The sequence below is a fragment of the Oncorhynchus clarkii genome, chromosome 12, assembly GCF_045791955.1.
Source record: "Oncorhynchus clarkii lewisi isolate Uvic-CL-2024 chromosome 12, UVic_Ocla_1.0, whole genome shotgun sequence".
NCBI classification, from domain to species: Eukaryota; Metazoa; Chordata; class Actinopteri; order Salmoniformes; family Salmonidae; genus Oncorhynchus; species Oncorhynchus clarkii.
The window spans coordinates 32,107,932-32,131,881 of record NC_092158.1 but is presented as its reverse complement, the minus strand read 5'-3'; the positions used below and the strand labels follow the sequence as shown (position 1 = coordinate 32,131,881).

Sequence of the window (23,950 nt, the reverse complement as noted above, 5' to 3'; positions counted from 1 at the left end):
CTGTTACCACAAAGTTGGTCATCTAGAATCAGAATCATCTAGAAAGTCATTGTATGCTATAGCATTAATATTTCCCTTCACTGGAACTCAGAGGCTTTGCCCGAACCATGAAAAACAGCTCCAGACCATTATTCCTCCTTAACCACCACACTTTACAGTTGACACTGCATTTGGGCAGGTTAAACCCAGATTCGTCCATCGGACTGTCAGATGGTGATGCGTGATTCATCGCTACAGAAAACACATTTCCACTGCACCAGAGTTGAACGGCGGCAAGCTTTTCACCGCTCCAGCTGGCGCTTGGCATTGCGCATGGTGATCTTAGGCTTGTGTGCGGCTGCTAGGCCATGGAAACCCATTTCATTAAGCTCCCGACAAACAGTTCTTGTGCTGATGTTGCTTCCAGTGGAAGTTTTGAACTCGGTAGTGAGTGTTGCAACTAAGGACAAGTGATTTTTACGCACTACAGTCCTGTTCTTTGAGCTTGTGTGGCCTACCACTTCATGGCTGAGCCATTATTGCTCCTAGACGTTTCCACTTCACAATAACAGCACTTACAGTTCAACGGGGCAGTTCTAGCAGAGCATAAATTTGATGAACTGACTTGTTGGAAAGTTGGCATCCTACGACGGTGCCATGTTGAAAGTCACTGAGCTCTACAGTACAGGCCATTCTACTGCCAATGTTTATCTATGGAGATTGTATGGCTGTGTGCTCGATTTTATACACCTGTCAGCAACGGGTGTGACTGAAATAGCCAAATCCACTCATTTGAAGCGTCCACATACTTTTGGCCATGTAGTGTATGTCTGGTGGAATGATGAAATAGTATCAATACATTTATCAAAGTAACGTTTTTAATGAAAATATGTCAATCATTGTTTGAATATGTTGGTAATATGTCGTATAAAAGTGATAATGCCCTCAAAGCCAGCGTTTGGACGATTTATTGGCATGGTTTGCCGGCCTGAGACAAAAAACTCCCATGCCAATATATACTCCAAACTCCGTCCTCTCGGCGCGTTATCACTAAAATAAGAGTTCTGCATAATATGCATATTGTGATCATTGCAAATAATCTCAAAGAATTGTATTCAATTAAAAAACTATATTTTCAGATGCCATATTTATCTAGGATGCAGTTAATCAGAGTACATATTTTTTCTGCATGTTTAAATAAAGTAGCTGATGTGCCATTTGTGGCCTGACAATGAGTGAGGCATCACAAACCAGATATGACAGCCTCACAAGGAGAAGCCCCATGTTTGCATACTTTCTCTTCCTTGCATTAACAAAGCCAATCCTAATCTTCCCCCAGATCTACCCCACCTGGCCTGTCCTCCCCCTCCTTCTCCTCCCACGTCATTGATAACAGTCCCTCATTTCCTGAATAGGACCTGCTCAGACAGAGTCTGGAATGCTGTAGAGCTCAATCATGCATGCAGTGCCAGGGCCCTTTGGATACCCTAAACAATTTTTGGGAAATGAGAAACAATCTATCATCACACCCATTCTAATGTGTGGTGCCTGGGATCTGGGCTATATAAGGAGAGGTGCAGAGGGCTTAGGGCAGTCAGACTTTCTCCTCTGCAGTAGAAGGTTACATTCATGGGAAGATCAGTGTTTACCGTGTTACAGACAGTGGCTGCTTTTGCAATTTGTATAGCAGCCCCTACTACAAGTCAAGATGTCACTCTGTCTTCAGAAGACCTGCAGGCCAGAGCTAAGGTAAACTATTGCTAATTACTGTAGTTCTATATGTGTGTGTATTATTTAATATTTACATGTAGTGTACATATTTATCATTAAATGTTACGTTGTTTCTTTGACAACACAATGGAATGTACCAATTGAAACAAACAGTACAGAGATAAACTACCCACGGTTTGGTTGATGGACAATTGTGCGTCAACCAAACCGTTAAACTGTACTCGACCACGGACCACTAACTGTCCATTTTTACAAGATTGACAGTTAGCTCTCTGTACAGGCCTATCTATCCCAGTTTTACTCGGTTGCTGGCTCCACCAACTCCATCATGTCCAGGCGAGTGATGGACACCCCAGTGGACTCATTTGAGAGAGACCTGAGGAGCATGCAGGACTTCTTTGGGCTGGAGGTGACAGGCAGGCTGGACTCAAACACCCTGGAGGTGATGGCCAAGCCCCGATGTGGGGTCACAGACGTGGCCCGCTACGGACACTTCCAGGGCAAGCCCCGCTGGAAGCAGAGCATCGTCACTTACAGGTAGCCTAGATACCGGACAGAGACTTCAGAAATTACCAATTGAGTACAAACTACTTGAATCAACTTTGTTTCCACATCATAAAAAAACGTAATGTTTTTTACATGTTTTATATCAATGTGTTCGTGATGATGTTGAATCAACATGGAAATCTGAATGGATTTTTTAAAAGTCAGCAATGTAAAGACATTTCTGGAATTTAGTATTTTTTCACCTAAGCTTTAACCTAAATCCTACATGGTTCAAATGTTGTTGATTTCAAATCAAATCAAATTGTATTTGTCACATGCGCCAGGTTTAGACCTTACAGTGAAATGCTTACTTACAAGCCCTTAACCAACAATGAATTTAAGAAAAATAGATATGTAAAAAAAATAAACAGAGAGTAGCAGCAGTGTAAAAGAGGGTGGGGGTGGGGGGGTACAACGCAAATAGTCTGGGTAGCCATTTGATTTGCTGTTCAAGAGTCTTATGGTTTGGAGGTAGAAGCTGTTAAGAAACCTTTTGGACCTAGACTTGGTGCTTCGGTACAACTTGCCTTGCAAATCTTTTCAGTCTCCTGAGTGGGAATAGGTTTTGTCGTGCCTTCTTTACGACTGTCTTGGTGTGCTTGGACCATGATAGTTTGTTGAGGATGTGGACACCAAGGAAGTTGAAGCTCTCAACCTGCTCCACTACAGCCCCGTCGATGTTAATGGGGGCGTGCTCGGTCCTCCTTTTTCTGTAGACCACAATCATCTCCTTTGTCTTGATCATGTTGAGGGAGAGGTTGTATCCTGGTACCACATGGCCAGATCTCTGACCTCCTCACTATAGGCTGTCTCATCTTTGTCGGTGATCAGACTGTTGTGTCGTCGGCAAACTTAATGATAGTGCTGGAGTCATGCTTGGCCATGCAGTCATGGGTGAACAGGGAGTACAGGAGGGGACTGAGCACGCACCCCTGAGGGGCCCCGTGTGGAGGATCAGTGTTGCAGATGTGTTGTTACCTACCCTTACCACTTGTGGGCGTGTCCAGTTGCAGAGGGAGGTGTTAAGTCCCAGGGTCCTTAGCTTAGTGATGAGCTTTGTGGGCACTATGGTGTTGTATGCTGAGCTGTAGTCAATGAATAGCATTCTAATGTAGGTGTTCCATTTGTCCAGATGGGAAAGGGTAGTGTGGAATGCAATAGAGATTGCATCATCTGTGGATCTGTTAGGGCGGTATGCAAATTGGAGTGGGTCTAGGGTTTCTGGGATAATAGTGTTGATGTGAGCCATGACCAGCCTTTGAAAGCACTTTATGGCTACAGACATGAGTGCTACGGGTCGGTCGTCATTTAGGCAGGTTACCTTAGTGTTCTTGGGCACAGAGTCTAACATGTTGGTATTACAGACTCAGTCAGGGACAGGTTGAAAATGTCAGTGAAGACACTTGCCAGTTTGTCAGCGAAAGCTCGCATTCCTGGTTATCCGAAAGGAAACACTTTGACGTTTGTGGAAATGTTAAAGGAATGTAGGAGAATATAACACAATAGATCTGGTAAAATATAATATAAAACAAATATATATATATTTTGTATTTTTTTGTACCATTTGAAATGCAAGAGAAAGGCCATAATGTATTATTCCAGCCCAGCTGCAATTTAGATTTTGGCCACTAGATGGCAGCAGTGTATGTTCAAAGCTTTAGACTGATCCAATGGACCATTGTATTTCTGCTCAAAATGTTGTATCAAGACTCCCCAAATATGCCTATTTTGTTTATTAATAACTTTTCATGTTCAAAACTGTGCACTCTCCTCAAGCAATAGCATGGTATTATTTCACTGTAATAGCTACTGTAAATTCGACAGTGCAGTTAGATTAACAAAAATGTAAGCTTCATGCCAATTTAAGATATGTCTATGTCCTGGGAATTTTTCTTGTTACTTACAACCTCATGCTAATCACATTAGCCTACGTTAGCTCATCCATCCCGTGGAAGGGACACCGATCCCGAAGAAGGTTAAGGTCTTACTCATATCGGCTGCGGCGAGTGTGATCACACAGTCATCTGGAACAGCTAATGCGATCATGCATGTTTCAGTGATCCTTGCTTTGAAGCAAGCATAGAAGTTATTTAGCTCATCTGGTAGGCTTGTGTCACTGGGCAGCTCTTTGGCTGTAATAGTTTGCAAGCCCTGCCACATCCGACGAGCGTCGTAGCCGGTGTAGTACGATTCGATCTTAGTCCTGTATTGATGCTTTGCCTGTTTGATGGTTCGTCGGAAGGCATAGCGGGATTTCTTATAAGCTTCCGGGTTAGAGTCCCACTCCTTGAAAGCAGCAGCTCAGCCCTTTAGGTCAGTACGAATGTTGCCTGTAATCCATGGCTTCTGGTTGGGGTATGTACGTACAGTCACTGTGGGGACGACGTCCTCAATGCACTTATTAATAAAGCCAGTGACTGATGTGGTGTACTCCTCAATGCCATCGGAAGAATCCCGGAACATATTCCAGTCTGTGCTAGCAAAACAGTCCTGTAGTTTAGCTACTGCTTCATCTGACCTCTTTTTTATAGACCAAGTCACTGGTGCTTCCTGCTTTAATTTGGTCAGATTTGCCAAATGGAGGGCGAGGGAGAGCTTTGTACGCGTCTCTGTGTGTGGATTAAAGGTGGTCTAGAATCTTTCTCTCTCTGGTTGCACATTTAACATGCTGATAGAAATTAGCTAAAACTGATTTAAGTTTCCCTGCATTAAAGTCCCCAACCACTAGGAGCGCCGCCTGTGGATGAGTCTTTTCCTGTTTGCTTATGGCGGTATACAGCTCATTGAGTGCGGTTTTAGTGCCAGCATCGGTCTGTGGTAGTATGTAGACAGTTACGAAAAATACAGATGAAAACTCTCTAGGTAGATAGTGTGGTCTACAGCTTATCATGAGATACTCTACCTCACATGAGCAAAACCTCGAGACTGTCTTAGATATCGTACACCAGCTGTTGTTTACATATATGCATAGGCCCCTGCCCCATGTCTTACCAGAGGCTGCTGTTCTATCCTGCCGATAGAGTGTATAACCTGCCAGCTGTATGTTCTCAATGTTGTTGTTCAGCCACGACTCGGTGAACCATAAGATATTAGAGTTTTTAATGTCCTGTTGGTAGGATATACGTGCTTTCAGTTACTCCCATTTATTTTCCAGCGATTGAACGTTAGCTAGCAGGACGATGGCAGATTTTTGCAGATTTGTTTTGCGAAATTTCCATTTCAGTCTCCAGCGAATGATGGGGATCTGGGCCTGGTAGGGTGTTCCCCTTCAGCACCATCATATTATCCTTTCAACATACGCCTAGTTTCCTGAATCGGGTCACATTTCAGTGGCTTTTTATTGTCCCCGGCACAAGGTGCACCTGTGTAATGATCATGCTTTTTAGTCAGCTTCTTGATATACCACACTTGTCAGGTGGATGGATTATCTTGGCAAAGGAGGAATGCTCACGACCAGGGATGTAAACAAACTTGTTCAAAATTTGAGAGAAATAAGCTTTTTGTGCATATGGATTTTTATTTTTTCAGCTCATGAAACAACACTTCACATGTTGCGTTAAAATTGTTTGGTTTTTATTCAGTAGACATATGAGCACCGGTGGAATTAGAAAAAAACTGTTACACCAAATCCACACGGTTACACCAAATCCATCCATATTGGTTTTGAAAATGGGGATCGGTATATTCCTACACTACTAAACAGAAGTGTGTGATTTTCAAAACATAGCAAACATAATTGGATTTGCAAGTTATGACACATGGCAAACAAACAGGATGATGAAAAGCCACAACAAGTACATGATGGGCATTTGGATAACCAATACATAATACGATAGTTTCTCCTATGTATTTTCCCAGAATTACTGAGTACACGCATGACCTGAGTCGGCGTGAGGTGGACTCCACCATCGCCCAGGCCTTCAAGCTCTACAGCGACATCATCCCACTGGACTTCAAGCAGATCTACAGTGACACCGCTGACATCATGATCCTGTTTGGAGCCAAATGTGAGTTCTATTCAGTCACTCCCGTTCAGAGATAGAGTTGATATGTTGAACCACAAGCATGTTTTGTATTTGTTAATTTAAGAGCAATTGTATTAAGAATACTGTTTCTTCCCTTTTTAAACCAGACCACGGTGACTTCTACCCCTTCGATGGGCCGAATGGTGTCTTGGCCCATGCAAACTCTCCAGGAGAAGGCGAAGGTGGTGACACACACTTTGATGAAGATGAGTCTTGGACTCTGAGCCAGAGAGGTACAGGATCAAAGAAACAACACCAATAAACCCTACAGTTGCTGTACTAAAATACTTCAAATCAATTCTGACAGTACCATCATAGTTTTTACCTAAGCATCTCTCTCTGACTCTACAACAGGGATAAACCTGCTTCTGGTGGCGGCCCATGAGTTTGGCCATGCTCTTGGATTGGCCCACTCACGAGACAGCTCAGCTCTGATGTACCCCACATATCACTTTGTGAACACAAAAGGATACAGGCTACCTGCAGACGACAGGCGGGGAGTACAGGCCTTGTACGGTGAGTGAGTGTTCAGCCCACTGTGAGAAGGTGGCGACAATTAAATATTAAACGGCTACATCAGGGCCCTTATTCATAAATTGTCTCAGAGTAGGAGTGCTTTTCTAGATTCTGGTCCCCCCCCTCTTATTTATTCTTAAAGAGAAAACTCATCCTTTATCAGCTCTTCTACTCAGACACTTCGTGAATATGGGCCCTGAACCTCACAGTACTAGGGAAAATGGTACTGTGTATTAACAGAATATCTATTTTCATAACCTAATATTTCATGTAGTCATTGAAACATTACTCTTCAATTTGTAAGGTGTCCGGACAACACCAGGTCAGCCGGAACCAACAAGACACAAGCCTAAACCAAAGCCCAAACCAGAACCTAGACCAAACCCTCCAGAAAGATGCAACAGGAACCTTGTCTTTGATGCTGCCAGTACCATTCGGAATGAGCTGTACTTCTTCAAAGATGGGTGAGACGAACACACTAACATTCTTTCAATAAGTTTTCAAAGGGAAGGGTACACTGCCGCTACCTTGCTTTCCAACCAAGGTGCATGAATTGAGGAGCAAACTTTGTTTTCGTGTTATAATCCTGTGTATATTTTGAGGACCACAATGGAAATACGTTTTAAAACTTTTGTGTCATCCTTGATTAATTTACAGGCATTGTACATGTGTGGTTGAATTGTCTTTAAAAATTGTAAAATAAATAGATACAAATTTAAACCTGAGGTAAGAAGGAGATTCAGGAACACTTAGAGGACAATGGAATTAAATAAAAAAGCTAATTTATTACAACAAGTAGAACATGTTTTTTTTTTATATAGTTTTACAAGTTTAATCAATTTTTTTGTATCATGCTGTAAGCACAATTTATTTTGAAATGTAGATGCTTCATAGAAAGTGATGTTGTATATATCATAAAATGTGCAAGGAATCTTCCTATTGTTGCAATGCAAGCAAGAAAAGTATTGTCAAAATCCTGAAACACATTTTCGATTTGTTTATCAGGTATTACTGGAAGAAGAGTGGCTATTGGAATGGAGTAATGACGAAGACAGTGAAGGGAACCTGGCCTAGCATTAGCCATGTTGATGCTGCATATGAATACAAGGGTCAAGACATCGCCTTACTATTTGAAGGTACACAGTATTAACCTATCCTAGGCCCAGCCCAAGTTGCCCAACCCAGTAATCCAACAAGTGCACAGTTAATTCTCTTGCTTTAGTAATAGCAGTGGTTAGATACCCTAGGTACTCAATTTTCTGGCACTGGTTTGAGTGGGAATGATAGAGATCCTGCTCTCTCCCATATCTGTAATATACACTGAGTATACCAAACATTCCTAATATTGAGTTTCATCCCCCTCAAACATTTTGGATACTCAGTGTGTAACGATCCTAATCTTTTCTCCAACATTTCTTCTCACAGGAAGAAGGTACTGGGGCACCAGAGGCCTTACTGTCCTATCAGGTTATCCCAAATCCATCTACAACTTTGGCTTCCCCTCATACGTAACCAAGATAGACTCTGCAGTTCATGTGGCATCCACAGGGAAAACCCTTTTCTTTGTGAGAAACAAATACTGGAGGTGTGTGACAGTCAGGCAATACATGTGGCTAAATATCTTATTAACTAATGGTCTCCTATTGTATTCAAACTCATATTGAAACCAAATGTACTGCAGTATCCTAAATGTGTTCCGATCCATGCCACAGCTTCAATGAAAGGATGAGCACAATGGACCGTGGCTACCCCAGAAGCATCTCCCAGGATTTCCATGGTATTGGCAGGAAAGTTGATGCTGCTTTTGAAAACCATGGTAGGTGGTGGTGACACTGAAGACACAATACAATCAACCTACCTCAAGCCTTGACATGTTGCTAATACATCTTCTGTGTTTTCTCCTTCAGGTTACCTGTACTTTTCAGATGGCCCCAGGCAAACCGAATACCACTATCCATCAAAGAAGGTGAACCGTGTCTTGTTGAACTATGGATGGCTGGACTGCTACTAAAAAGAGAATCATTAATAATTTTCAGCTGTACAAAGTATTTTTGTTGTCATCAAGAGCTGTGACTACACCCAATTAGCAATATAGTATTTTTGTTGTTATCAAGAGCTGTGACTACACCCAATTAGCAATATAGTATTTTTGTTGTCATCAAGAGCTGTGACTACACCCAATTAGCAATATAGTATTTTTGTTGTCATCAAGAGCTGTGACTACACCCAATTAGCAATATAGTATTTTTGTTGTCATCAAGAGCTGTGACTACACCCAATTAGCAATATAGTATTTTTGTTGTCATCAAGAGCTGTGACTACACCCAATTAGCAATATAGTATTTTTGTTGTCATCAAGAGCTGTGACTACACCCAATTAGCAATATAGTATTTTTGTTGTCATCAAGAGCTGTGACTACACCCAATTAGCAATATAGTATTTTTGTTGTCATCAAGAGCTGTGACTACACCCAATTAGCAATATAGTATTTTTGTTGTCATCAAGAGCTGTGACTACACCCAATTAGCAATATAGTATTTTTCTAGATATATGCACTTTCAACGATGACTTTACTGATACCAGTTTTGGAACAAGTGCTCAATTTGATCAGAGAACATTATCATGACGAGACCCAGATGCAGAAACAGGAGGCAGATGGTGGAAGTCTTATAGTGTTTAATAATCTAAAAGGTGTAGGCAAGAGAATGGTCATGGACAGGCAAAAGGTCAAAACCAGGAGTCCAGGAGGTACAGAGAGGCAGAAAGGCTCATGGCCAAGGCAGGCAGAATGGTCTGGTAGGCGGATACAGAGTCTAGAACAGGCAAGGGTCAAAACCAGGAGGACTAGAAAAAAGAGAATCGCAAAGGCAGGCGTACAGTGGAAAAAACACGGGTTTTCTTGGAACATAGAAGACGAACTGGCACAGAAAACACAGGGATAAATACATTGGGGAAAACAAGAGACATCTGGAGGGGGTGGAGACAATAACGAGGACAGTTGAAACTGATCAGGGTGTGACAACATGTCTGAATTTATTGAAATATGTTGAAAATATCTTTCTACAACTTGGGAGTGCATGGAGTTTATTGAGGAATATGTGACAGACACAGTCTATTTCATATATTCATAGTGCATTTGCTATGAACAATTGTTACAGGAAATTACTATCCTTCCTTGCGGAGGATTTGAATGGGTGAGGGAAGCCTAGATATAGAACATTTCACATGAATTTAAACTATGTCACTACGTCATGTATTTTTTTACTGAAAGATACTGTTGTAAACAGGCCTTCAGGCAGGGAATCTACAACAGTTTGAAACTAGAAAGTTTGAGCTAGTTTATTTGCACTGATCCTAAGTAAAATGGTGGACGCATTCAAACTAGAATTTCTGTCCATGGCGCTTCCTCACTCTCCAACCCATGGAAATATAATACATGTGCTTGACTTGTGGAGCAAACTGACATGAATAGAACATTTAGCAACTCTTCATTGCTTCTTTATTGTTGTTAAACCAACAAGTTTAGTCCAACCGGCCTTTGGCCTTCCTAAGGGTCTTTACTGACTGACCTATGAAAGAGAATTTTATATGTTTTCAAAATGGGACCAATCACAATATTGCCAATCTATTGGTCAGTTCAAAAACCCATTGCCCAGATTTTTGACCCTGATGGGGGCCCAAAGGTGTTGATAACCTAACAATGAAGAAAACAATTTTATCTACGCCCTACTTCCACTGTCTTTGAGTTGCTGAATTTTCTTCACTGCTGTCTATGGTTGGGAAGAACTTTTGATAGCTTTTGATAAACATTCGGATGAGGATTGTAACTCTTTGAGCGGAGTGGCAGGTTCAAGATCATCTCTCTTGGGGGCCAAGGAGCTGTGACTTGTCCATAACTCTGCACGGATCATTCAGGGCACCTTTTTTGATCCCCACCTGGTTATAATATTTTTTGTTGTTACCTGTTTTGCATGTTATTTTGGCATTAATACGTGTGTCACACATCAGTTTGCAAACAATAAAGCCGCATACAAACATGGTCTCTGTTTTGCTTTCTTGAGTAAGGCAGCTCCAAAATGCAGGTGTTTCAGCCTAGCTTAGTGCTCTCTGTGGTGGTGGGGCAGCCAGCAGAAAATAAAGAGTGTAGGGGTTGGTAATGTTCTCTAGCTGCGCCGTAATTGGCTCAGTGTTCTGTCACTCATGGGTACACTACGTTTTGAATGGTCATCCAACTCAAAATTCCAAGTCGGGAACTTGGGCCTCTTTCTAGAGCGCCGACGTGAAGATCACTGACGTCATGATTCAACCTTGTTATTTTGAGAGTTGAGCCTTTAAAAAGTCAGTTGTCTTGAAAAAACAAAAAATCAAGAGAAAGTTAGACTTTGATGACAAAGTTTGATGACATAATTTGCCCTCAAGAATGACCGCCGCGTCACCTTCCTGTTCAAGTGAGCACAACAAGATGAGTGCAAAAATCTATTGTATGCTGCTGCATAAATTATGCAATATGCCAGATATGTATACTGTAGCTAAGAAAGTAATACAAAGTGTATGTTGTGTAGTAAGCTGTTAGTAGCCCATGTGCCTCACCATAATAATTTGGTCCCTTTCCCCTTCAAAACTTAGCCTACTATTCCGACATGGTGGTGCACATGTAGCCTATAGCCTGCTTTAGAAAAATGTCATCATCGAATATTGTAAGAGCTTTCATTGTCTGTTTAAATGCTCCCTTTCGTTATCCACCTGACTTGGTGTACAGGGAGAATATTGTAAGAACGGCCCATGTTCTGAATCCTGTCGCTGTCCATTTTGAAAAGTGCTGAACAAATAGTTATATTGAGTACGTCCATCCTAGCTTGCTCATTAATATCTTAATTTAAATGATGGATTGCCTTCTATCCACTCGTCGTCCCCTTATGCCACAGTTTGTACATCTCAATTGTCAGTAGAAACCACATTTGTTTAAAAGGCACATTTGTTTAAAAGGCAGTAAATGAGGCTAAATTAACTGTTTTGCTGCCAGACAAGTCTACGGTGATAGCCAGGTGTAGCAGTTGTAAGGATCCACTCCATGGTGCTGAAAAGAAAGCTCTGTGTAGGCCCTAACAGTTTGTGGGCACCTTTTGTCACCGTTATAGTGCAATTAATGTATTGTTTAGTGTGGTGTTTTTGCTTCGCTGGCATGCATTTAAAACTTTTGTTTTTTTGCCTCACCAAGATTTACAATCTAAAATTTCCAATGGCACAGATATCATTAATATAATAATATTATTTAAGTAAAAGTCAGGAGAGACTTTGCATTGAATGAATAGCAAAGGAATAATGTTCATGAATCATGTCCATTCTTGTTTACTTCAAATGTCTAAAAGAGAGCGCTTTCCTTAATGTGGAACGTTTCTAGAACTACAAGTCTACAATCATAGTTTGTCTACAACATCACTGACTACAATGACCACAATGCACATTGACATAACACATTTTCCATACACACCTCTCGCCCTGATTGGTCCATTGGATTGGCTCTGTGCTTGGTCGAGTCCCTTTCCGGTGTGTCGTGAGCAACAACAGTGGAATTGGCGATTTGCCTTCAAAAGAAAAGGCCCTATTGAAACTGATGCAAAAGGATAACATTTTCGAAAACATGCCACAATTGGACCAGTAATGCTAAACAAGGTAGGAATGTTGTTATATAAATTAAACAGAAGACAATTATTAGTTAATTTGACAAATCAGTAGAACACACTGTGGACGTATTTGAATTCAGAATTGCATTGGAGGCATACTTATATGCACTACAGCCTAACTGTCACGGCTCTCGTCATAATGAGGATCGGACCAAAACGCAGCGTGGTAAGTGTTCATGATTCTTTATTAACCAAAACACTTGAACAAAATAACAAAGTGAAGAAACCGAAACAGTTCGGTAAGGTGCATAAACTATACAGAAAGCAACTACCCACAAAACACAGGTGGGAAAAAGGCTGCCAAAGTATGATTCCCAATCAGAGACAACGATAGACAGCTGCCTCTAACTGGGAACCACACTTGGCCAAAAACAAAGAAATAGAAAACATAGAAATAACAAAACTAGAATGCCCACCCTAGTCACACCCTGGCCTAACCAAAATTGAGAATAAAAGCCTCTCTATGGCCAGGGCGTGACACTAACAGCCTAACCTGCACCCATGAAATGGTGTATCAGCTCACTCAGTGACACCCACAGAACATAACTATGTAGAGTTTACACACAGGACTTGACTGTGGGAAACCAGGCTCCAAGCTCGAGACCTCCAGTGCGCCTCCACGGCCCAGTGTATCTGGTGCCTCTGCCAAGAACAGGACCTCCTGTATGTCTCCCCAGCCTGGTGAGCCTTGTGGCAGCTCCATGTACCAGACTGCCCATACGTCTCCTCACTCCAGTGATGATCCATGGCAAGAAGCCTCCAGTGATGATCCATGGCACGAAGCCTCCAGTGATGAGCCATGGCACAAAGCCTCCAGTGATGATCCATGGCAAGAATCCTCCAGTGATGATCCATGGCAAGAAGCCTCCAGTGATGGTCCATGGCAAGAAGCCTCCAGTTTTGATCCATGGCAAGAAGCCTCCAGTGATGATCCATGGCACGAAGCCTCCAGTGATGATCCATGGCAAGAAGCCTCCAGTGATGATCCATGGCACAAAGCCTCCAGTGATGATCCATGGCAAGAAGCCTCCCGTGATGATCCATGGCAAGAAGCCTCCAGTGATGATCCATGGCACGAAGCCTCCAGTGAGGGGTCATGGCACGAAGCCTCCAGCGACGGTCCCCATTCCGGAGCCTCCAGCGACGGTCCCCATTCCGGAGCCTCCAGTGACGGTCTCTAGTCCGGAGCCTCCAGCGACGGTCTCCAGTCCGGGGCCCGCGACGTGGGTCTCCAGTCCGGGGCCCGCGACGAGGGTGCCCAGTCCGGGGTCGGCGACAAGGGTGCCCCGTCCGGGGCCCGCGACAAGGGTGCCCAGTCCGGGGCCCGCGACGTGGGTCTCCAGTCCGGGGCCCGCGACGAGGGTGCCCAGTCCGGGGCCCGCGACGAGGGTGCCCAGTTTGGGGCCCGTGACGAGGGTGCCCAGTCCGGGGCCCGCGACGAGGGTGCCCAGTCCGGGGTCAGCGACGAGGGTGCCCAGTCCGGGGCCCACGACGAGGGTGCCCAGTTTGGGGCCCGTGACGAGGGTGCCCAGTCCGGGGCCCGCGACGAGGGTGCCCAGTCCGGGGCCCGCGACGAGGGTGCCCAGTCCGGGGTCAGCGACGAGGGTCTTAAATTATTTAGTGCAATCCTTGCTCCTGTTGTTCGAGACCTTAAAGTGTTAGAGAGTGATGGCATTGTGGTTCCTTTATACAGTGGTCATGTTCGTGGCAGTGTGGTCCATAATAATCTGGGCCTACATAGTTTGTTTGGCCTGGTGGAGTCTTTTAGCGCAAGGTATTGCTGTAGGTTCGGTCTTGCAGAAAAATATGACTTTCAGACAGAATTCTCTGAAGATTGTGTTGCGAACTAAATAAATACACACTGCTACTCTCAGGAAATTAATAGGAATTTTTGGTGTGAAGCGTTCGTATTTATTAAACTCGTTTTCACACAATTGAGAACTTCGTATTAAACTATTTTCACACAATTGAGAACTTCTCAGTTGATGTGATGCAAGATGTTTTAGAGGGTGTGGCCCATTGCGAGTTGAAGCTATTATTTCTTTATCTGAAAGAAAAACATGTAACATCTGCAGAATTACATTGAAGAATACAGTTTTGATTATGGATTCATGGAAAGAAACAATAAACCAGTGGCTGTGAATTTATCAGAAGGATCAAATGATTTGGGACTTAATGCAATTCAGTCATGGTGCCTATTTATTTTGGGGGGTTTGGTAACATCTACTGACCAGCACTGGGGCCTACTCCTTTTATTACTTCAAATAGTTAACATAGGATAAAATATTATGTTAACAGGGGGTCTCTGTGTTTATTTAAAACATTTGATTGTGGAGCACCACAAACCATTTTAACAGTTTCTTCCCCAGATTTTGTTTTTACCAAAGCACCATTTTCTAATCCATTATCCCCACTGCATCCAGTATACTGGACCTGTAATTCATAGTTGGTGTATACGGTATGAAAGTAAGCATCATTTTTTCAAAAAACAACTAAAATCTTTAAAAAATATATTACCAAAACTTTGGCAGAAAAACACAAACTATATGGCGTACAATTGTCAATCCTCAACACTTTTTAGTCAATTAGACATGGCTCCTGGGAACATGGTGTCTTTGAATATGGTGAAAGGTGGTTCTATGATTGCTATGGCAATGCAAGTGCCTCTTGGCACTCAGGTTTTAAAGATGGCGCCGAAGAACATGACTGACATTTTACCAATTGTGCAATTTTGTAATCTTTTTGCATTTTGTGTAACTTATTTTTTTACTTATTGTGTACATAATGTTGCTGCTACTGTCTCTTATGACCGAAAATAACTTCTGGACATCAGAAAAGCGATTACTCACCGCGGACTGGACAAAACCTTTTCCTTTAACGAGTCCAATGAGAAGGATTTCCTGCTTTCACTGGAACAGGCCCAGATCCACGCCTTTTGCGTGAAGAAAAGATGCCGGAAAAGGGGACGCAGATCGGGGATCCTTCTGAGAAGCCGGAGTTGAGCGAGTAAACTCTCAATTCCTTCCATTCTCCTTGCTGACGTGCAATCGTTAGAAAATAAAATTGATTACCTACAATTAAGATTATCCTACCAACGGGACATTAAAAACTGTAACATCTTGTGTTTCACCGAGACTTTTCTATTCCCTGGCAGAACAGAGACGCTATCTCTGGTAAGATGAGGGGTGGAGGTGTGTGTCTTTTTGTCAATAACAGCTGGTGCGCATAGTGCCCATGAAACTCATCACTAAGCTAACTCTGGGACTAAACACTTCTCTCTGCAACTGGATCCTGGACTTCCTGACGGGCCGCCCCCAGATGGTAAGGGTAGGCAACAACACGTCTGCCACGCTGATCCTTAACACTGGGGCCCCTCAGGGGTGTGTACTTAATCCCCTCATGTACTCCCTGTTCACCCACGACTGTGTGGCCAAACATTAAGTTTGCTGATGACACAACAGTGGTAGGCCTGATCACCGTCAATGATGAGATGGCCTGTAGAGAGGTCAGAGAATTGGCAATGTGGTGCCAGAACAACAACCCCTCCCTCAATGTGAACAAGACAAAGGAGCTGATCATGGACTACAGGAAAAGGCGTGCCGAACAGGCCCCACTTAACATCGACGGGTCTGTAGTGGAACGGGTCGAGAGTTTCAAGTTCCTTGGTGTCCACATCACCAACGAACTATCATGGTCCAAACATGCCAAGAGAGTTGTGAAGAGGGCACGACAAAACCTATTCCCCCTCAGGAGACTGAAAAGATTTGGCATAGTCCCCAGATCCTCAACAGGTTCTACAGCTGCACCATCGAGAGCATCCTGACCGGTTGCATCACCGCCTGGTATGGCAACCGCTCAGCATCTGACCATAAGGCGCTACAGAGGGTAGTGCGAATGGCCCAGTACATCACTGGGGCCAAGCTTCCTGCCATCCAGGACCTCTACACCAGGCGGTGTCAGAGGAAAGCCCATGAAACTGTTAGAGACTCCAGTCACCCAAGTTATAGACTGTTTTCTCTGCTACCGCACGGCAAGCGGTACCGGAGCGCCAAGTCTAGGACCAAAAGGCTCCTCAACAGCTTCTACCCCCAAGCCATTAAACTGCTGAACAATTCATAAAATTCACCACCGGACAATTTACATTGACACACGCACCTCCCCTTGTACACTGCTGCTACTCGCTGTTTGTTTGTTACCTACGCATAGTCACTTCACCCCCACTTAGTACATGTACAGATTACCTCAACTAGCCTGCACACTGACTCTGTACCGGTGCCCCCTGTATATAGCCTTGTTATTGTTATTATTATTGTGTTACTTTTTATTATTACTTTTTATTTTAACCTACTTGGTAAATATTTTCTTCTTCTTGAACTGCACTGTTGGTTAAGGGCTTGTATAAGTAAGCATTTCACGGTAAAGTCTACACTTGTTGTATTCGGCGCATTTGGCAAATAAAGTTTGATTTGATTTATGAAAGTGCACTGGGTTAAATATCATGGCTTTGTTTACCGTCTACGCCTGATTATCTGTGGTAAAATTGAATCTGAAATGTCTCTGTTTTATCAAATTGATTCTGTTTTGATAATAAAATGGCAAAGTGTTGCTGTTCACTGTGCCTTTAATTACTCTAGCTTTTCAAGAACCTTTCCATGCATATGAAGTAACCAAGTCAAAACATGATTTTGTTTTCTTTCATGTCAACAACCTGCATTATCATAGACCATTTGATATACAAATGTTGTATGGAATGAATGACATCTCTTTTTGTTGACCATATTGCTTTCTCTGGTGAGCTTGTCACTTGTGATGTTGACGTTGATGTGTAAATGGTTACACTGATTAAAGGCAAGGTGAGGGATGGATTGATGTGCCATTAACATTGAAATGGATGACATTTACAATAAATGTTGGACTTTTATCATGTGTAATTGTGTTTATTCACATACATTGACACCAAGTTAAGTAATTGGGTAACCCTACTGTGCAGTAGAGAAAAAAAAACAAGTGTCAATTTTAACTCAACTTTGATAATACTTAACTCTAAAAAGAGTGATTGAATAACACTGGAGATTGTAACTAAACCTGTGTTAAATATTATTAAATGTTACACATTTGTGTGTGAATTTTAAAACCAATTTGAGTCAAATTAACTCTGAAAATATGACACTACCTGTAGAGTAACTTTAACACTATGTAGACTGGGACCAATTGTTATCTGAAACAGTGTTGAATTCAACTCTATAGGAGTTAAATTAACACTTACATTTTTACTGTGCAGCTACGTTTGGCTACATAGTGGAATTCCCATGACAGAGTAACGGTTAATGTGATTGGATGTTCATTATTTGACTAGGGTGCCTGTATTTGACATTGTGTTGTTATTTCGCTGAACACAAGATGGTTTAATTGTATTTTTAACAGTGAACTGAGGCTACTCGGGCGATAGAAAAACTCACCCAAATGTATAGCCCCGTTGGAAAAAATAAATGGACTGTTTGATAATGTGAATAAAAAAATAGTGTCAGAGGATGAGGAGTTGAGGCATGTTTACTTCAGCAAAGTCCCCCTGAGAGCAGTATTCCATAAAGAGAATGGTAAGTACCATAGTCTGAGTGCATAGCCTTCTGAAACGGTGTCTGCTGCATGTCTGTTGCTACATTACCTGGGATAGAATGGTGAGCCAAGAGGGGATCTGAGTTTACAGAAAGACAAAAAGAGACCAACATTTCAATGTCTGTTTTTTCAAGTATTGGGTTGATAGCCCAAAGTAACCGATGCTATTTGGCATTCAGAGAACTGCTTCATAAATAAAACTACCATGTTTTCTTAAGGACAGAGACTCATTCAAACATTCAATCATTTGTGTGCTTGAGACAAACCTCTCTGTGTGCAGATTAAGTTGATTCTGATTGGTGATTTGGATTCCAGGCACAGTGACTGCAGCCAATGCCAGCACGCTGAACGACGGGGCGGACGCACTGGTCCTCATGACAGCCGACGCAGAAAAGAGACTCAACGTCACCCCATTGACAAGGATCATCTGTAAGGCTCCTACCTCCAATACATGACCCATACTTCAGTTATGCAATACTGTGGCTCGCTGTGTTGAGTTTGTAGGATAACAGTGCAGGAGGATTCCCAGGAACATCCTGAACATTCACCTTAATAACATTCAGAAGTGATAATACAACTTAAGAGTCTGTTTGATGTAGGTTGTTGACTTGCAGGACAGTTTTGATATATACTGAACAAAAATATAAACGCACCATGCAACAATTTCTGAGTTACAGTTCATGTAAGGAAATCAGCCAATTGAAATAAATAAATTAGGCCATAATCTACTGATTTCACATGACTGGGGCGCAGGCATGGGTGAGCCTGGGAGTGGTTAGGCCCACCCACTGGGGAGCCAATCTGAAAGAGTTCTTCCCCACAAAACAGCTTTATTACAGACAGAAATACTCCTTAGTTTCATCAGCTGTCCGGTTGGCTGGACTCAGACAATCCCACAGGTAAAGAAGCCGGATTTGGAGGTCCTGGGCTGGCGTGGTTGGTTATACGTGGTCTACGGTTGTGAGGCCAATTCTCTAAAAATGACGTTGGAGGTGGCTTATGGTAGAGAAATTAACATTAAATTATCTGGCAACAACTCCTGTGGACATTCCTGCAGTCAGCATGCCAATACATGTTCCCTCAACTTGAGAAATGTGTGGCATTGTGCTGTGTGACAAAACTGCAAGTTTTAGAGTGGCCTTTTATTGTCCCCAGCACAAGGTGCACCTGTGTAATTATCATGCTATTTAATCAGCTTCTTGATATGCCACACCTGTCAGGTGGATGGATTATCTTGGCAAAGGAGAAATGCTCACTAACACGATTGTAAACAATTTGTGGACAAAATTTGAGATAAGCTTTTTGTGCATATTGGACATTTCTGTGATCTTTTATTTCCGCTCATGAAACATAGGACCAACAATTGACATATTTTTGTTCAGTATAGTTTTAAATGTTATACATGTAATATTTCTACCTGCAACTAGACCCATATTTTTATTGAACCTTTATTTAACATATGTCAATTATATACCAGTAGTAACAAAAAAATAGAAATCAATGAGTAAAACATACTTCTTAGAATGCGGCATGGCGCTAATGATTTTTTACTGTCATTAACCGGTCCGGCTGTTGTGTATTCAACTTCCTGTATTACGATTCGGTCTCGTTCATAAATTAGTCAAATGAAAAGCTTACCTTGACTTGGAAGAGTTCCAGTGTTGTGTTGGCCAGCTAGCTAACATAGCATCCCCTGTGAGCATGGTGTTTAAGTAGGCTAATCTAGCTAGCTGCATTTGCTAGCTAAGTAAGTGAAAGTGAAAAAATTACCAACTCTATCTCTATCTTGTTCAAAACCGTTAAACTATTGTCTTTCTCCTTGAGTCAACTACTCATCACATTTTATGCACTGCAGTGCTAGCTAGCTGTAGCTTATGCTTTCAGTACTAGATTAATTATCTGATCCTTTCATTGGGTGGACAACATGTTAGTTCATGCTGCAAGAGCTCTGATAGGTTGGAGGACGTCCTCTGGAAGTTGTCATAATTACTATGTAAGTCTACGGAAGGGGGTAAGCTGTCCTCCGGCTACACAATGGCGCTACCCTATGTGCTGTTGAGGCTCCTGTAGACCTTCATTGCAAAACAATGTTTTTTATTCAATTATTTGGTGACGTGAATATACACTGCTCAATAAAATAAAGGGAACACTAAAATAACACATCCTAGATCTGAATGATTGAAATATTCTTATTAAATACTTTTTTCTTTACATAGTTGAATGTGCTGACAACAAAATCACACAAAAATTATCAATGGAAATCAAATTTATCAACCCATGGAGGTCTGGATTTGGAGTCACACTCAAAATTAAAGTGGAAAACCACACTACAGGCTGATCCAACTTTGATGTAATGTCCTTAAAACAAGTCAAAATGAGGCTCAGTAGTGTGTGTGGCCTCCACGTGCCTGTATGACCTCCCTACAACGGCTGGGCATGCTCCTGATGAGGTGGCGGATGGTCTCCTGAGGGATCTCCTCCCAGACCTGGACTAAAGCATCCGCCATCTTCTGGACAGTCTGTGGTGCAACAGTCCATGTTGGTGGATGGAGCGAGACATGATGTCCCAGATGTGCTCAATTGGATTCAGGTCGGGGGAACGGGCGGGCCAGTCCATAGCATCAATGCCTTCCTCTTGCAGGAACTGCTGACACACTCCAGCCACATGAGGTCTAGCATTGTCTTGCATTAGGAGGAACCCAGGGCCAGCCGCACCAGCATATGGTCTCACAAGGGGTCTGAGGATCTAATCTCGGTACCTAATGGCAATCAGGCTACCTCTGGTGAGCACATGGAGGGCTGTGCAGCCCCCCAAAGAAATGCCACCCCACACCATGACTGACCCACCGCCAAACCGGTCATGCTGGAGGATGTTGCAGGCAGCAGAACGTCCTCCACGGCGTCTCCAGACTCTGTCACATCTGTCACATGTGCTCAGTGTGAACCTGCTTTCATCTGTGAAGAGCACAGGGCGCCAGTGGCGAATTTGCCAATCTTGGTGTTCTCTGGCAAATGCCAAACGTCCTGCATGGTGTTGGGCTCCTTCTCCTCCTTGCACAAAGGCGGAGGTAGCGGTCCTGCTGCTGGGTTGTTGCCCTCCTACGGCCTCCTCCACGTCTCCTGATATACTGGCCTGTCTCCTGGTAGCGCCTCCATACTCTGGACACTACGCTGACAGACACAGCAAACCTTCTTGCCACGGCTCGCATTGATGTGTCATCCTGGATGGGCTGCACTACCTGAGCCACTTGTGTGGGTTGTAGACTCCGTCTCATGCTACCACTAGAGTGAAAGCACCGCCAGCATTCAAAAGTGACCAAAACATCAGCCAGGAAGCATAGGAACTGAGAAGTGGTCTGTGGTCACCACCTGCAGAACCACTCCTTTATTGGGGGTGTCTTGCTAATTGCCTATAATTTCCACCTGTTGTCTATTCCATTTGCACAACAGCATGTGAAATTTATTGTCAATCAGTGTTGCTTCCTAAGTGGACAGTTTGATTCCACAGAAGTGTGATTGACTTGGAGTTACATTGTGTTGTTTAAGTGTTCCCTTTATTTTTTTGAGCAGTGTATTTAATATAGTTTTATCGAAAAAGATAACTTTTTAATTTAAAAAAAATGTTAGTTTTTATCAAATCAAATGTATTTATATAGCCCTTCTTACATCAGCTGATATATCAAAGTGCTAAAATAAGTTACACAAAATGCTAAAAAATTACAAAATTGCACAATTGGTAAAATGTTAGCCATGTTCTTCGGCGCCATCTTTAAAACCTGAGTGCCAAGAGGCACTTGCATTGCCATAGCAATTTTTACCATATTCAAAGACACCATTATCCCAGGAGCAATGTCTAATTGACTAAAAAGTGTTGAGGATTGACATTGTACTCCATATAGTTTGTGTTTTTCTGCCAAAGTTTTGGTAATATATTTTTTAAAGATTTTAATTGTTTTTTGAAAAAATTATGCTTACTTTCATACCGTATACACCAACTATGAATTACAGGTCCAGTATTCTGGATGCAGTGGGGATAATGGATTAGAAAATGGTGCTTTGGTAAAAACAAAATCTGGGGAAGAAACTGTTCAAATGGTTTGTGGTGCTCCACGATCAAATGTTTGAAATAAACACAGAGACCCCCTGTTAACAAAATATTTCATCCTATGTTAACTATTTGAAGTAATAAAAGGAGTAGGCCCCAGTGCTGGTCAGTAGATGTTACCAAACCCCCCAAAATAAGTAGGCACCATGACTGAATTGCATTAAGCCCCAAATCATTTGATCCTTCTGATAAATTCACAGCCACTGCTTTAAATCAAATCAAATCAAATCAAATGTATTTATATAGCCCTTCGTACATCAGCTGATATCTCAAAGTGCTGTACAGAAACCCAGCTTAAATCCCCAAACAGCAAGCAATGCAGGTGTAGAAGCACGGTGGCTAGGAAAAACTCCCTAGAAAGGCCAAAACCTAGGAAGAAACCTAGAGGAACCAGGCTATGAGGGGTGGCCAGTCCTCTTCTGGCTGTGCCGGGTGGAGATTATAACAGAACATGGCCAAGATGTTCAAATGTTCATAAATGACCAGCATGGTCAAATAATAATAATCACAGTAGTTGTCTAGGGTGCAACAGGTCAGCACCTCAGGAATAAAAGTCTGTTGGCTTTTCATAGCTGTTCGTTGAGGGTATCTCTACCGCTCCTGCTGTCTCTAGAGAGTTGAAAACAGCAGGTTTGGGACAGGTAGCACGTCCGGTGAACAGGTCAGGGTTCCATGGCCACAGGCAGAACAGTTGAAACTGGAGCAGCAGGTGGACTGGGGATAGCAAGGAGTCATCATGCCAGGTTGTCCTGAGGCATGGTCCTAGGGCTCAGGTCCTCCGAGAGAGAGAAAGAAAGAAAAAGAGAAAAAGAGAATTAAAGAGAGCATACTTAAATCCACACAGGACACCGGATAAGACAGGAGAAATACTCCAGATATAACAGACTGACCCTAGCCCCCCGACACATAAACTACTGCAGCATAAATACTGGAGGCTGAGACAGGAGGGGTCAGGAGACACTGTGGCCTCATCCGATGATACCCCCGGACAGGGCCAAACAGGCAGTATATAACCCCACCCACTTTGCCAAAGCACAGCCCGCACACCACTAGAGGGATATCGTCAACCACCAACGTACCATCCTGAGACAAGGCCGAGTATAGCCCACAAAGATCTCCGCCACGGCACAACCCAAGGGAGGGGGCGCCACCCCAGACAGGAAGACCTCGTCAGCGACTCAACACACTCAAGTGACGCACCCCTCCTGGGGACGGCATGGAAGAGCACCAGTAAGCCAGTGACTCAGCCCCTGTAATAGGGTTAGAGGCAGAGAATCTCAGTGGAGAGAGGGGAACAGGCCAGGCAGAGACAGCAAGGGAATGTTTTTATGAAATTCACTAAGGAGAATGATCCTCCTCTTCCTCCTCTGAGGAGCCTCCACTGGATGACAACTACTGTAACATTTGGCCACCGCTTCCCTCCAAATGATGTGAAGAGAATCTGTCTGTTGTTATCAAGATTGCCTCAAAAGCCCAGGCTTCTCACGTTCCAATAGTTGAGTCAATGAGACAAGTTTTGGAAGGATGGAAGCGAGATAAGTGGCCCAGTGTTTCTTTTTCAGGTTTCATGCGTGGTCATCTTGCCATAGGGAACTTAGGACTGACTTGCTGTCAGTAAAAATGTTTATTTTATTACCTCAGTCACCTCTCATCCATGGTTTAATTAAATAAAACAACCAGTTGATTTAACTGAAACAAGAAAGCAAATGTTCATCCCACCAATGCCAAAGATATGTCAAGTTGTTCT

At 42.9% G+C, this 23,950-nt stretch overlaps 1 protein-coding gene across 1 annotated transcript; it reads left to right on the top strand.

The window, feature by feature from the left end:
* Nucleotides 1–1,593: 1,593 nt before the first annotated feature.
* Nucleotides 1,594–8,901, top strand: LOC139423072 (matrix metallopeptidase 30). Its single transcript, XM_071174698.1, has 10 exons — nucleotides 1,594–1,728; nucleotides 1,991–2,247; nucleotides 6,115–6,263; nucleotides 6,389–6,514; nucleotides 6,636–6,797; nucleotides 7,102–7,261; nucleotides 7,803–7,933; nucleotides 8,223–8,382; nucleotides 8,510–8,613; nucleotides 8,705–8,901. Exons 1-10 carry the CDS (start codon nucleotides 1,609–1,611, stop codon nucleotides 8,806–8,808), a joined length of 1,473 nt encoding a protein of 490 aa, XP_071030799.1. The 5' UTR covers nucleotides 1,594–1,608; the 3' UTR covers nucleotides 8,809–8,901.
* The last annotated feature ends 15,049 nt before the right edge of the window (nucleotides 8,902–23,950 follow it).